Genomic DNA, 15,567 nt, shown 5'->3' with positions numbered 1-15,567 from the left:
TGGCGACGTCCCTCGGCAAAAGACTACCCCCCCCCCCGGGCCTCAGTAAAATTGTTGAGCGTCGACCAGTCCCCGGTGATAAAAAGGTTGGGGACCACTGGTCTAAGATATGTCTCCTTCTTGAGCAAAGTGACAAGGAGATGCAGGAAGGATGCAGAATTTTACTCAGCCAGACTGGCCTCGGCCTGGAGAAACAAAAGGCCAAATCCCCCCCCCCAAAAAAAGACTACTGGGGGGGGGCTGGGGCCAGTCCCTGTGCTTCAGTCTAACCTTCCTCGGAAAGAGAAGAGTCCCACGTCCCCCTGAAAAGAGCACAGGTGAGAACTACGATACAAACCTCTACCCTGTTGCCACACGCTCTCAACCACGACGCCAAGATGGCATTTAATTGGCTGGCCTGGGAGAGAGCACCCTTTCCAAGCTCGCCCCAACAAGGACATTAAGAACGGGACCTCCCCCATGTTTTTACATCAAGTTTATCTCCTTTACAAACCTCCCAACAGAGCCGTCTTTTCTCGACTTTCTGACCACTGAAAAACCCCTGAAACATTCTTCAGGCTTCGAGAAACCCCACAAGTGCTGTGAGGCTGCAGAATATGGTTGGGAAGCAGAGAATATGGTTGGGAAGCAGAGCTGTGGACACGCCCACCTGAGGCCCCTCCCCTTCCCACCCCCTCCAGGCCCATCACTGGCAGTTTTGGGAAGACGGGGGCAGGTCAACATGACCATATAGGGCCAGATCGCCCAATAAATGTCCAACACCTTAAAAAAATGTATCAAATATTAATTCACTCCCACCCATTCAGGAAACCCTTCCAGAGATGTCATGAAGCCCTGGTTGAGAATGGCTGCAACAGAGGTACCCATTGCAAGGGAATGTCTCAAAGGGCCCTGTGTCGTCTCGGAAGCCGGGGGGTGTTGACTTCCCCCCAAATCATCTAAACTGGCCCAGCATTCTGGGCAACTCTGCATCTCCTCTGCTCCCCTTTTGTGGCCTTGTCTTGGCTTCTCCCTGCCTTTCCCCACCACTGAAAACCCGACAGCAAGTTCTTTGCTTGTATTCCCCTTTATGGCAACCTCTGGTCTTAGTCTCCTGATCACAAGCTAGCCACCCGGACAGCCCACGTTAGCCTGACCTCACCGGAGCTCGGGAGCATGGGGGACCACCGAGGACGTCCAGGCTCCCTCCTGACAGGCAGTGAATAGCAAGCCACCTTTGAACACCACCTGCCTCGACAAATGATACGTTCTCCCATCTGGGCAGAAACACATTGCCTCTAATAAAGGGTCTCCCCTCGCGGTACAGCGTGGCTTGATTGGAAGCGGAGTCTGGAATTCTCTGCCAAGGGTTCATGTAGACCAGGGGTAGTCAAACTGCGGCCCTCCGGATGTCCATGGACTTCAATTCCCAGAAGCCCCTGCCAGCGAATGCTGGCAGGGGCTCATGGGAATTGTAGTCCATGGACATCTGGAGGGCCGCAGTTTGACTATCCCTGGTGTAGACCCATGCGCAGTCTAAGGGCCATAGGCCAGGGCTGCTAGGAATGGGACCCTTGCGGGCACTGGGTCACTGGCGCAGACTGGGCGGAAGCAATTTTCAAGCCCGCTGTGCCAGCGTCAAACATTCCAGGAAGCCCGGACGTTCGTTGGAAATGGCATAAAGGCCAGTGAGAGGAAGCAGCTGGAAATCCGGGAGGAAGCCTACGAGACGGATAGAAGCCACAAAACAATTCTCCTACGGACACCCCAGCCCCGCTCCAAAAAGGATCAGTCGGAAGGCCGGAGCTGCACTCTGGACGGTCTCCGACTCAAGCCCAAAGGCAATTCTTTCTCCGGCCCCTGCCAATCACTTGACCTTGGTTCAGAAACCGTGGCCACGCCAACTTCAGAGCTTAATGCGAGCCAGTCGGGCAACGCGGACGTGAGAAGGGAAGAGCGAGTGGAGGCAGGCAGGGAGAAATTCATTTCTTTAAAATGCCGTGGCTGCTACAGCGGAAGAACTCCCACGTGCAAAGACAGGCCAGGAGCTCAGTGATGGAAACATCAGCTTTGCCTGTGGAAGATCAGGGCTCGGTCTCCAGCTTAAAGATCTCCCGGGCATCAGGATAGGGGAGACCCTTCAAGCCCTGAAAAACCCCTGACAATCAGAAGAGTCCCTACCAGGAAGCACAAACCAAGATTCAGACTCGGCACGAAGCAGTTTTACATGCCACGATTAAACCACAGCCGTGGTCACCCACTCCCGTAATGAACACCAAAGCCGGCCTTGTAACGACACACGGATTTTGAAAACATGTCCATCATCGACACCACGACCCAATGATCCCTTGCTTGAGCAAAGTCATTAAGAGGAAGAAGAAGAGTGGGCTCCCTTACCCCCGCTTTTCACTGCCCGAAGGACTCTCAAGGGGGCTGGCAATCGCCTTCCCTTCCTCTCCCCACAGCCTGCGAGGGAGATGGGGCTGAGAGAGCTCTGACAGAACTGCTGTGAGAACAGCTCTAACGAGACTATTGACAAGCCCAAGGTCACCCAGCTGGCTGCATGTGGAGGAGGAGTGGGGAATCCAAGCCGGATCCCCGGATTGGAAGCCGCCGCTCCCAACCACGACGCCAAGATGGCATTTAATTGGCTGGCCTGGGAGAGAGCACCCTCTCCAAGCTCGCCCCAACAAGGACATTAAGAACGGGACCTCCCCCATGCTTAGTTCGTACCGATGGGGATTGCACACCTTGCTTAAAAAAAAAAAGCTGTCGGAATATGGATTTTAATGAGCTGTTCTGTGAGATGCTTTCAGTGGTTCTGGCCAAAGTGGCAGGCTGCAACCAGGGCAAACGTGGCCTTCCCATCCCCTGGGACCAACGCTGCCTTCACCGCCCTCCTCTGCACTCCCTGGCCTCTTCCACAGAACTAGGAACAGCCAGCGTCACCATTTCCTTGAAAGAGGGAAGAGAACACTGAGAGTTGCGCAAGAGGGTCGAAACCAGCCAAGCAAGCAGATGGGCAGGAGTCCACAAATCTACCTGCCGGAAGGAAGAACCTCAGGAAAGGGACCCTGCTCAAGGCAACAGGGCACACACACACACACAGATCGCAACTCTGGAGCGGGAAGAAGCAGTCCCCAATCGCAGTGAACATTGGGGAGGGGGGGGGGGTGTGCTGCCAGCTTGAAAGCCAAGAGCCACACAAAGAATGTGGGAATGCCCTCCCCACAATCCCTCTGGCATAGGCAAAGTCCTTGGGAAGCAATGGGCACTACAAATTGCAATGGGCTAACAAGCCAGGGTTCAAAAAAAAGAACAAAGCCAAAATTCACAGCAAGTGCACTTTTCTTAAAACACACAAACACATTTTCCACTTCCTCACCAAAAGGTTTTGAGGAAGTTCCACGATGGAACCAACAAGGTCAGCAATAAAAACAGGACTGCAGCAAGACAAACAAGCCGATTAGGAAAAGCGGCACACAGAAAGAATTGAATCGGGTTTACAACCCAAGCAGACGTTGGTGTTCGGATATGGGAGGGTGTCCGTTCCCCGCCCCGTCCCCAACCACCGTCCTAGCAGCTGGCCCCTTTTCACTCAGGTGTCCTTGAAAATACACGGGAAAAACCCTACAGCTCACTAAAGTGCCAGCCTCTGTAACGTCACAGGGATTCTCCAATGGCAGCTCGGCAGAAGGGAGGGGTTAGGCAACCGAACAGGAACTTGCATCTGCTAGGGGGGCCGGTTCTCAGAATATAGGGGTGCCCCACCACAGATGCACAGGAACACTCTGCCTTTGTTCCATAGCAAAAACACACCCCTGGGGGGGGGGGGGCTTCTGTACATGCTTACAGACACTTGCCTGGGATGACAGAACTTTTTGTATTGTACCGATGTGTTTTTACGGCACACTAAGATAAGGCCGAGTGCAGTTCTGACCCAACTAGTCCCTGCCTTGGGAGCCACTGTGCAGCCACCCCCGTGCTAGCCTTTTATGGTGGCCACGTCTTTGAAGAAGAAGAAGAGTTGGTTCTTATATGCCGCTTTTCCCTACCCGAAGGAGTCTCAAAGCAGCTTACAGTCACCTTCCCTTTCCTCTCCCCACAACAGACACCCTGTGAGGTGGGTGAAGCTGAGAGAGCCCTGATATTCCTGCTCGGTCAGAACAGTTTTATCAGTGCCATGATGAGCCTAAGGTCATCCAGCTGGCTGCATGTGGGGGAGCACGGAATCAAACCCGGCTCACCAGATTAGAAGTCCGCACTCCTAACCACGACACCAAACTGGCTCTGTGTAGTCGCCTCCTCTCCAACGCTGTGGCAGCATCCTGGAGAGCGCACGGCAGCTATTGTGGTAAAATAATCTGCAAATGAACACAGAACTGCAGAAGAAGACTCTCGTCCGGTTCTATTGCACACCAGAATTGGGGTGAGGGTGAAGAAAGCAGAAACTTTGCTCTGCCCTCCTGCCTGACGTGGGGTGAGCAGAGGCAGTGCGTGAAAAGGGGGTGGTGCTGCCGCTCCATAAGTGTCTAATGACAGACCTGGGACACCACAGAGGAGCCACGAAGCTGTGAAGGACAGCCGTCTGACTATGCCTGTGGAGGACGCATCGTGCCATGCGACCGCATTGCGTTTTGCAGAAGGGCAGGGCGAGATGGGTCACACGCTACAGGAGACCCGAGAGGACTTGGGCAGGTCTCCACAGGAATTGCTCAGCCAGCCTCTAGGGAAGCTGCAAGGAGGAGGGCGAAAGGCAGACGAAACCAGAAGTAGAGACGTGCTAGCCACTGTGTCGACGCAGCAGTCTTGTGCTCTCCTGAACACGCGGCAACCTTCCAGGGACGGGACTGGCATTTCTGATCGCCAAGCCACTGGTCACGCCAGCTGTCCTTGTGCTACGGTGTTACAGTATTTACTCAAAGGCAAGACCGGGCATGGCAAAGAAGGATCCCCTTATATTTGCACACAAGCGATTACGATGTTGAATGCTAAAATATTTTGTGGGTAGCTTTTTTGAGGGGAAGGAGCTTCTTGCATTGAAGGTAATCGTCCTTTTAAGTAAATACAGTAATGTGTGCCAGAGCTCCCGCTGGCACGACCTTTCCTTGCCAGGAGCTTATCCCGTGAAGAGATGCCCCATAGCAGGTGCAGAGCGTATTCCTAAGCAGAGACTCCTGTGACTGGTGGGAAGGGGGATGCGTCTATTTTCTTTCCCCTCCCACCCTCATGATCACCAAGTATGACCGGGCAGCACAGTTCTAATATGCAAAAGCTTGAAGGGGGCTTTACCCAAGGCCAGAACATCTGGTGGCCCATCCAGGCCAGTATCGGCTTTTGGATGGACAGCGACTTCCCACGGTCTGAGGCTGCGGCCCCGAGATCTGCCAGAAGAAGGGATCAAACCTGGGACCTAGCGCATGTGAGGCAGGTGCCTTGCCGCCCAGCCACGGCCTCTCCCCTAAATATAGTTCTGCGTGCCTGATGTTTCGCTCCGGTCGGCCAGAAATAAAGCAAAACCAAAAGCATAAGTACAGATGAGCTTCAGCAGCACCCTTCCGCATTAACTGGGGAAAGGGCGCCATCTAGTGTTCATTACAAATGCCACGTCGGGTTTTGTTTTGACCGGCTTTGTCGTTCCAACTTCAGTTTAAACCACTTTAGAGCGGACCTTCGACCCAGTGAATGGACAGTGACACCAGGCGGAGGACTGCAGCGCTACACTTTCTGCGGAGTTAGTAGAAGCTGCTGATGACACGCTGCAACGAAGGCTCTAAGGCAGGGGCAGTCAACCTGTGGTCCTCCAGATGTCCATGGACTACAATTCCCATGAGCCCCTGCCAGCAAACGCTGGCAGGGGCTCATGGGAATTGTATTCCATGGGCATCTGGAGGACTGCAGGTTGACTACCCCTGCTCTAAGGAAGAATGGCCAGCATGGAGCACCAGTTATGGGTGCTGGGCTAGGAGCCAGGAATGCCCCTCTTATGCGCTGCTTCAGGGTTCGGTGACTGCAGAGGTGGCTGAATCGCGCTGAAGCACACAGCCTTATGTGCCCATTGACCTTTCTGGGGCATGCTCAATCCTCAGACGATTTTTGGAAAGTAGAGCAAACTGGAGAAACCATTCAAAAGACCTGATCTGCCAATTTTTACTGAGTGACAAGGATGCTGGCGTCACTTTTATTGTGGCTGAATTTCTGTCTTCAGTTTTTAAATTCAAACTGTTTGATGCATCTTGACTCTCTCTGCTTATCTTGCTAATCTGATTTATGCCAATAAAGGTATCGTGTGTCTGTGTGATTTTTGGAAAGGGAGTTGCCCAGAAAGTTTACTCATTCCAACGAAAAAATAGGTCTGAACCAGATCTAAAACCCAAACCAAATTCCGAGCATCATTCCTTGGTCTTTCATGTTCTCTTGCTGCTGCATTCAGAATTTTCCAAGTGCACAACCCCCCGTTGTTACTAAGGAACACACACACATACTTTTACTTACCAAATAGAGCAGAAAAGTATGAAGACCTGTTCCCAGTCCAACCGAGGACAGAATACCTAAGCCTACCCAGTAGGCACACCATAAGAATTTTTTCTCCATATACCGCACATACTGTGGAGAGGGGGGAAAAGAAGACAATGAAGTTTGCATAAGAAAGCAGAAAAAACCCGTAACATTAAAGAAAACAGAAAAGTATTCTTCACAAAAAATCAGACCAAGGGGTGGGGAGGGAGGGGGGAAGGAAGGACAGCTACAGCCAGCAGTTGGCACCATGAGAGAGAGCAACGGGTGGGGAAACTGAGTCTGTAGGACAAAATTCAAGTCCACGGCCACAACATTTCCCAGGGTAGAAGCCTTTGTGAGTCAAAGCTCTTGATTTATCATTTACAAATGGAAGAGAGCGGAAACTGATGAGAGCTTCTGCCCTGAACGTTTTGATTGGTCTTTAAGGGGCTAAAAAGGTAAAGGTAAAGGTATCCCCTGCGCAAGCACCGAGTCATGCCTGACCCTTGGGGTGACGCCTCCTCTAAAACATTCTCCAGGCTTCAAAAAAAACCAGGGCCCCTCCCCTCCACACCCCTTTTAGGCCCATCATCAGCCATTTTTTGGGGGGGTCAACTTGACCATATACGGTCATATAACTTGATATGTGTTTAACAAATTATATATATATAATTAGCTCACACCAGCGAAACCCTAGGGCAGGGGCAGTCAAACTGCGGCCCTCCAGATGTCCATGGACTACAATTCCCATGAGCCCCTGCCAGCAAATGCTGGCAGGGGCTCCTGGGAATTGTAGTCCATGGACATCTGGAGGGCCGCAGTTTGACTACCCCTGCTCTAGGGTTTCACAAAACTCTGGTTGAGAAAGCCCGGGGTAACCTGTGAATGCAGCAAGGTCTGAAGGGGCAAGGGTCCCAATCCCCACCCACACAATAGGGCCTGCAGGCAACACTCTCCGGATCTCCATTTTGCTTCTGGCGTGGAAAACACCGCAGGGGATGCAGTGGCCCCAGGGATGCGCAACAGGTGATCCAAGTCAATGATGATGATGATGATGTTATCCATTCAGTCGTGTCTGACCCTCAGCGATTCTACGGGACAGTTTTCTCCATTCGTCTCTGTCAATGACCACTTCTTTCAAGTTGGTCCATGGTCATCCCTGTACTGGCTGCAAACTGGACAGTGGGCACAGGCCACCCCCTTGCCCCAGTTCTGGTTTCAGGGCATTGGGGATGGGGTGGGAGCAGACACATGCAAAGAAGTGATACTCATGCAGGCAACAGCTGTGGGGAGAACATGGGACAAAGACTAAGCGCGTCTCTTGGGGTGAAAGTGAGTGCCCTTCTCATCCAGTTCTCCCGACTAAGAAACTCCGCCGAACAATTCACAGCTTGGCCACAAGTTCTTCAAACGACCTTCTGACAAGCCGCTTGCTCTCAGCTTCCAGTCTGGGAACATTTTGGGCCCGCCCTACAGGGGTGGCCTCAGCAGTCTACAAATGTGGTCTGGATTTAACAGGTGGGCAAGGATTGTGCTCAACGCTGCGGGTAGAGGGGTAAAGAGTCTAGACCAGGGGTCTCCAACATGGTGCTCAAGGGTGACATGGCATCCACCAACACCTTTTCCTGGAGCCTGCCAAGGGGTTTTAGAAAGCGTGTGAGGCTTTCCCCAGCAACGCTTCTGTCTGGCCACTGGAGACCCGGAGCTCTGAACACAATAAACGCAATGGGACGACTCAGCTGAGCATGGTCCCTCCCCCCCCCTCCACCAATTCTGATCATAGTAGGAAGGTCTGGGGAGACTGTCCTGCAAAACAGACAGCCATCCAGGAAATGTCAGAAATCTCCTAAGCCCGGAGAAGAGCAGAGTGATGGCCCCGGAAGAAAAGAGTCTGCCATTGATCAACACTTCTCTGGACACTCTAGTTGACGTTGGGATGGCTGCCCCAGGCCCATGCAGAGGACCTCAGGACCAGGGCTGAGTAGCAGGCTCACCTGTTGATGTGCTCCTTCAATATAATACGCAGACATGAGAACCATGAGTAGCACTAAAAGAGACACCATGATACTCCGGCGGTGCCACAATCTGGGGGAAGAAAAGAAAAAAAAAAGAGAGAAAGCATGTTTTTAGGATCCCCAGAACTGGAAAAGGACGCGGTCATCGTCAACTTCCGAAATCCACCATCAGGACGGAGCACATCCGTCCTTCTCCCCCTGCCCCGTCCCCTTCTCAACTAGCACCGCTCCCAAAGGACTCTACCGTAAGTGGCAGAGAATGTAAGGAGAACTCTACCGGGTTAGGCCAAACCCTGTGGCAGGAAGCCCGGCTGTTTCCACACAACAATCTCACAGAGCCCATGGAGTTCCCTAGCTGGGCGTGAAGGCAAGGGTGGTCTCCCCAAAGCTGGTGCCCAACATCTGGCCATCAAAGGCCTCTACACAAGGAGGGGCCCTTTAGCCCATGGGTAGTCAACCTGTGGTCCTCCAGATGTCCATGGACTACCATTCCCATGAGCCCCTGCCAGCAAATGCTGGCAGGGGCTCATGGGAATGGTAGTCCATGGACATCTGGAGGACCACCAGTCGACTACCCCTGCTTTAGCCTACAGCTGTTGACTTTTTGTTATGTTTTATTGTCCATTTTAATGGGTTTTATTGGACACATTTGTAACCCACCACGAGCCATTCCTGGGATTGGCGGGCAATAAATTTAATAATAATCATATTAATAATAATAATAGCAGCCCCCAGTGGCCTGGGAGCAAGCTCTGGAGGTTAATTCTGGGTTGCAGGGAGGAGGGGCTCCTGCATTCACCCTCTGCCAACTGCCAAGCCTTGCCATGGGGCGACCCCCAAGTGTCTGTTCATCCATTTCAGCTCTGTCCAGTTTTATTCTCCCATCGGGCTGCATCGCCACCTTCGATCTCCCAAAGACATCACAGCCCACTCGGTGCCACGCCAAGGCTGTCTTGAGCCAGCCCCTGCCAATGCAGTGAGCAATGGGCACAGCAGCTGCCCCTGGCAACACAGATCCCGGCTGGTAGCAATGCCGGTCTGTAGCGGAAGAGCAAGCGTACGCCCGGGAAGTCTTGTTGGTCTTGATGGAACAACTGGACTCTCATCTTGCAGAGTGGGATTCACTGCTGTGTTTTCTGAGCATGGGCCAACAAGGCTGGGCTCAAGGAGGTTGGATGCGTGCGGCAAACGGCGTCAAATTGCTTGCGACAGATGGCAGCCCCACAAATAACGCCCACCCAGACGTCCCAGTGCTCACAGCCATTCTCAGGTCTTGCTCACTGAGGGCTGGGACTTCCTGGATTGAGTCCGTCCATCTCCAGTTGGGTCTTCCGCTTTTCCTGCTGCCTTCCGCTTCTCCTGGAGTGATTGTCTCCTCCAGTGACTCTCGGCTTCCCATAACGTGACCAACGTACGATAGCCTTAGTGGTTTTAGCTCCTAGGGAGAGTTTAGGCTTGGCTTGATCCCAGAAGCACTTGTTTGTCTTTTTAAGAGTCAAAGTGGGGAGATGAAGGTGGCAGTACGTCACTTTGAAACTCCTTTGAGTAATGGAAAGTAAAGGTAAAGGTATCCCCTGTGCAAGCACCGGGTCATGTCTGACCCTTGGGGTGACGCCCTCCAGCGTTTTCATGGCAGACTCAATACGGGGTGGTTTGCCAGTGCCTTCCCCAGTCATTACCGTTTACCCCCCAGCAAGCTGGGTACTCATTTTACCGACCTCGGAAGGATGGAAGGCTGAGTCGACCTTGAGCCAGCTTCTGGGATCGAACTCCCAGCCTCATGGGCAGAGCTTTCAGACTGCATGACTGCTGCCTTACCACTCTGCGCCACAAGAGGCTCTTTGAGTAGTGGAAAGCGGGGTATAAAAACCAACAGTTCTGCAGGGCCCACATGACAAAGCTTTTCTGCTAGTTGGTTGAGGCCAGGCCCCTCCTCCAAGCACCAACCCTGAGAAATAGGCCAGAAGGGGACTGTGTGGCGTTTATGTTTTAGATGAGAGAGACGACTGTGTTTTCATTTAGATTTTGTTGTCAACTTCCATGAGATGGCTGGTCCAGAAGCAGCAGTTCACAGAGTGAATAAATAAATAATAAACTCGTCTTCAAGTCTGAAATTTTGGGGGTGTGGCACGAGCCAAGCCCAAAAGTCAGACGGGAGACCACAGTGCTGCCACGAGCATTTGGATGGCCTGCTGCCTGGGTGTGCCTCAGTCTGGTGAGCCAGAGAGCTGGCAGCAGGCTCAGTGTGGGGGGAGGAGGCAAGAGCCAAGGCCAACTGTATGTCACCAGAGTCTTAGTCACATTGCAGCAAGTAAACCTGTGCCCGGGCTGCACCTCTTCACACTCCCATGGCAAAAGAAAATAAGAGCAAAACCCTCGCATGAAGAAAGCTAGCATGCCAGGGAGAAGGACCCTACTCCATGACATCCTAGCTTTCTGTGTTCAAAGCCATTGCCAAGGAGCATTCTGGCCCCTGAGCCGTAAAGTGGTGCAGCCAGGACACAGTCTTGCCAGCTCACTGAGAAACATGCTCAAATACGGACCCCAGCAGCACCCTAACAGCCTGTTTGCTTAGAGGGCTCATGGCCGACTCATGAATTAAAGGAAATCGTTCTCCATACGCTGCACCTAAGGAATGCATCACCACCAGATGCTACGAGGGCTGCTGGCAGGGGCCGCTGTTAGAAATGGTTGCGTGAGGACTTAGAAGAACAGTTGCATGCCTCCTTCGCAGGCATTCAAATCTGAATCTAGCCAAATCGACACAGACAATTACAATAAAACTGTCATGAAATCACTAACTGCAAGGGCAGAAAGCACCAGCTGTATCTGGGGAGATCTTGGCTGTTGGGCTGTTGGGGCGAGCAGGTGGGGGGGGGGGGTCAGGGAGCGCTCACAAAATCCCCCCAAGGAGTCTGGCCTACCAGTCTCCGAAAGGAGTCTACTGGACTGGATGTCACATGAGTTTGGAGCCCATAGGGCTTCCTGTATTAACCAGCCAATCCATTCCAATGCCATTCTGCCCAAAACCTGTAAGTAACTATTTTGGTTTGAAGAAGAGAAGGAGCTGGTGTTTTATACCCCACTTTCCACTACCTGAAGGAGTCCCAAAGCAGCTTACAAATGCCTTTCCCTTCCTCCACCTGCAACAGACACCCTGCAAGGCAGGTGAGGCTGAGAGAGCTCTGAGAGAACTGCTCTGTGAGAACAGTTCTAAGAGAAGTGTGACTGGCTCAAAGCCACCCAGTTGGCTGCATGTGGCGGAGTGGGGAATCAAACCCGGCTCTCCAGATTAGGGGCTGCTGCTCTTTCACCACAGCCCCACGCTGGCTTTCATGTCATTTTAGGATACTCATGTCAATTACCGGAGCAGATAGCCAGGTAAGAACCAAAGTCCTCTAGGTGGGTACAAATGCAAGTTCCACGTAATCCTGAACTTTACCTGGAGAGGGAGGACACGTTTTTAAAGATAAGTTCACAAGACTCTGAACTTTTCCTCAGCCTTAGAGCTAGCCCCACCCTCCTCAATTCAAAGCCCTTAAGGAATGCTTTTACATCGTTACCTTGACACCTTGACTGGTTACCATGCATCAAAACATTCCACACCATATAAAAAGTGGATTTGCAGAAGAAGAGTTGGTTGCTATACCCCCGCTTTTCTCTGCCTTATGGAGTCTCAAAGCAGCACACATTCGCTTTCCCTTCCTCTCCCTCCAAATAGGCACCTTATGAAGCAGGTGGAACTGAGAGAGCTCTGAGAGAACTGTGCCCAGCCTGAGATCACCCAACAGCTTGGCATGCAGGGGGTCTCAAGCTGAATCCCGGGCATCTCCCGTCAAAAGGATTGGAAGACACGAAAGACCTCTGCCAGAGTGCCTGGAGAGCCGCCGTCACTTTGAAGAGATAATCCTGACTTTGAGGGACGTTTCATTTAGTGCTCCCCTTCTGTTGTCTTTAATTTTCTTTTTAAAGAAATGAATTGCGGTTCCGTGACGTTTTGTGTGATTCTCCTACTATGTTCCTAGTTGAAATGCTGAAACTGCCAAGGAGGCAGAAGGGCCCGGAATAAACGAACCCAAGATCTCCTCCCGACAGCGACAGCTAAGCTGGCAAACAATAAACTCAAAATTGAGGTTTTAAAAACAGACAGTGCTCACGCGGGGTGCTGGATTGAGGACAAACTCAAGACGACCTATGAAGAAAGGGAACGGGCTGCACAAAACAACTGGAAGCCTCTAGAAGGGGAGGATAAAGCAGTCCAGTCCTTTTGAAAACAGGGACCCAGAACTACAGAACACCGCAGGGCAAAGGAAGCCAAACTGTGGCTCTCCAGATGTCCATGGACTACAATTCCCATGAGCCCAAGGGGCTCATGGGAATTGTAGTCCATGGGCATCTGGAGAGCCACAGTTTGGCCACCCCCACTCTAGGGATACCACTAGATAAAAGAGGACCACATTGGGGAGAAATATTAACAAGAGGGCGCTGTGGAGGAGGATTCTGAGGTCCTTCACTGCAGCTGCCCCCTGTGCCTCGCAAGACCCTCTGCCCCACCCTTCAACTCAAGTTAATAGGAGGTATCTTTACTTTACGGTCCATTCTTTCAAGTTTAATAGCGCTTCCAGGAAAAAATACTGCAAGGTAATGAGAGGCTTCCTCCAGAGTACGATACTCTGCCGATCTTCCCGTTCTTTTTGCTTCTGTTCATTTGATGAAGAGGGCTCTGCAGGTGGAGAGGGGAGAGAAAGGAGAGAGGTTACAGGAAGCAAAAGAACAGAAGCAAGAACTAGCTCGAGAGTATGGGAGATGTCAGTGAGAGCTGCGGGCCTGGATTTCTGCGCCAAACAGTTTAGAAGAAGAAGAGCTGGTTCTTACATACTGCTTTTCTCTACCAGAAGGAGTCTCAAAGCAGCTCACAGTCACCTTCCCTTTCCTCTCCCCACAACAGACACCCTGTGAGGGAGTTAAGGCTGAGAGAGCCCTGATATTACTGAAGAAGAAGAAGAGTTGGTTCTTATATGCCGCTTTTCTCTACCCGAAGGAGTCTCAAAGTGGCTTACAGTCGCCTTCCCTTTCCTCTCCCCACAACAGACACCCTGTGAGGGAGGTGAGGCTGAGAGAGCCCTGATATTACTGAAGAAGAAGAAGAGTTGGTTCTTACATACTGCTTTTCTCTACCAGAAGGAGTCTCAAAGCAGCTCACAGTCACCTTCCCTTTCCTCTCCCCACAACAGACACCCTGTGAGGGAGTTAAGGCTGAGAGAGCCCTGATATTACTGAAGAAGAAGAAGAGTTGGTTCTTATATGCTGCTTTTCTCTACCTGAAGGAGGCTCAAAGTGGCTTACAGTCGCCCTCCCTTTCCTCTACCCACAACAGACACCCTGCGACGGAGGTTAGGCTCAGAGAACCCAGATATTCCTCCTCGGTCAGAACAGCTTCATCAGTGCTGTGGCGAGCCCAAGGTCATCCAGCTGGCTGCATGTGGGGGAGTGGGGAATTAAACCCGGCTTACCAGATTAGAAGTCCGCACTCCTCTCTGACAGCACCTTTGACCACCGCATGTTACGCAAACCTACACTTACCACCCTATGCTCATTATGGAGAGAGTGACCAGAGGGTCCTTTTTAAAACGTCATTACAAAGAGGCAGGATGTCCAGAATTTAGGGTGGGATGAGGCAGCTACCGCCAGGACAACAACAGCTGATGACAACACGGTAGTGGCTGATCCAATGTGTGTGCTAGCTTTTTGAATATGCTCCCCCAAAGCTGTGCGAGTGAAAAGCCGCTCACTACCCCAGGAAGCCTGGCTTAGCCACAACCTGGAGCTGCATAGTCTTGACCTAACCACCGGCTGTTTTAAGATTACAGCAGTGAGATCCTGCTGAGGAGGCAAACCACTCCACTCAGCAGAGGGAGAAAATTAGAGGCAAAACGCCTGAGCAGTCAACGCTCAGCAGCTGCAGGAATGCCAAGCGCTTTGTTGGAGAGGGAAGCTCTGCATTTTCTCACCTGTGAAATTCCCATTGTGCTGTTCTTTGCTGATTCCTATGCGCCTCTGGTCACAATCTGTTCCATTTTCTGCCATTTCATAGATCAGTCAGTTATGGGGACCTAGCGTACACACAAACACACACACAAAAGAGCAAGCACAAAAAGTGTTAACCAGAAGAGCAGAAACAAAACAAACAAACAACAAAGCAAACACCCGTAAATGCTGTTCCGTTCTGCCAAGTTTAACAGTGTTGAAACAGGCAGCCTGTTACTCATGGTAACCACCAGGGGGAGCACCAGAGAGCCCAGAGAGACCTCCAGAGAATCTCAGATTTCATTTAAATAGAGGGATTTCATTTCAATGGAGGGAAAGGAGAGCTATTTTTATACCCAGCTTTTCACTACCTTATGTCTTTTAACATAAATGCTTTTGTTATGCCAACAAAGGTCCTTTGAAATGCTGCTATCTGGAGCCCCAATGTAGCTTACAAAAACCTTTCCCTTCCTCTCCCCACAACAGGCACACTGTGAGGGAGCTGGGGCAGAGAGAGCTCTAAGAGAACTGCTCTGTGAGAACAGCTCTGAGAGAACTGTGACTTGTAAACCAAGGTCGCCCAGCTGGAGGAGTGGGGAATTAAACCCGTCTCTTCAGATTAGAAGCTGCCGCTTGTAACCACTATGCCAAGACTGGCAACAGTAGAAAGGTTAATCCACGGAAGCAGACAGATGGAAATACTATGGCAAACTGGTTAAAAAAAATTATGCCATCTAAAGCTCTAAGATGAGAACCTTGTTGGCAATACAATTGTTTTAATGCCTGGCACAGCGATGCTTGAACACAATCACCAGGAGTGGTTAAAGCTGCTTCTCAGACCCAGGTGGACAGATTCCCGACTGCAGACCTTAAGAGCCCTAAAAGGGCTGGAACCCCTGTTCTTATGGGACTGTTGCTATACCCCCTCCCAAGAGCACTAAGATCCAGTGATTAGCAATTGCTCAAGATCCCCAGCCCCGAAGAAGCCTGGACCAGAGGCAGGGCTTTTTCAGCCTGGCCCCAGCCTGGCCTACAGTTGAGATCATGC

At 51.6% G+C, this 15,567-nt stretch overlaps 1 protein-coding gene across 2 annotated transcripts in view; it reads right to left on the bottom strand.

Annotated features, from left to right (window-relative positions):
- Window positions 1-15,567, bottom strand: part of VMP1 (vacuole membrane protein 1) — a 119,898-nt gene that overhangs the window by 85,903 nt on the left and 18,428 nt on the right. For both annotated transcript variants that reach the window (XM_077311359.1, XM_077311358.1), the window contains exons 2-5: window positions 14,504-14,605; window positions 13,080-13,215; window positions 8,472-8,562; window positions 6,475-6,585 (exon numbers count right to left, since the gene is read on the bottom strand). In XM_077311359.1, the coding sequence (XP_077167474.1) occupies window positions 6,475-6,585; window positions 8,472-8,562; window positions 13,080-13,215; window positions 14,504-14,579 (414 nt within the window). In that variant the 5' untranslated portion in view covers window positions 14,580-14,605. The remainder of the gene's footprint in view (window positions 1-6,474; window positions 6,586-8,471; window positions 8,563-13,079; window positions 13,216-14,503; window positions 14,606-15,567) is intronic.

Source organism: Paroedura picta, chromosome 15 (assembly GCF_049243985.1).
Source record: "Paroedura picta isolate Pp20150507F chromosome 15, Ppicta_v3.0, whole genome shotgun sequence".
Classification (NCBI taxonomy): Eukaryota; Metazoa; Chordata; class Lepidosauria; order Squamata; family Gekkonidae; genus Paroedura; species Paroedura picta.
This window is presented reverse-complemented; position numbering and strand designations above follow the sequence as displayed.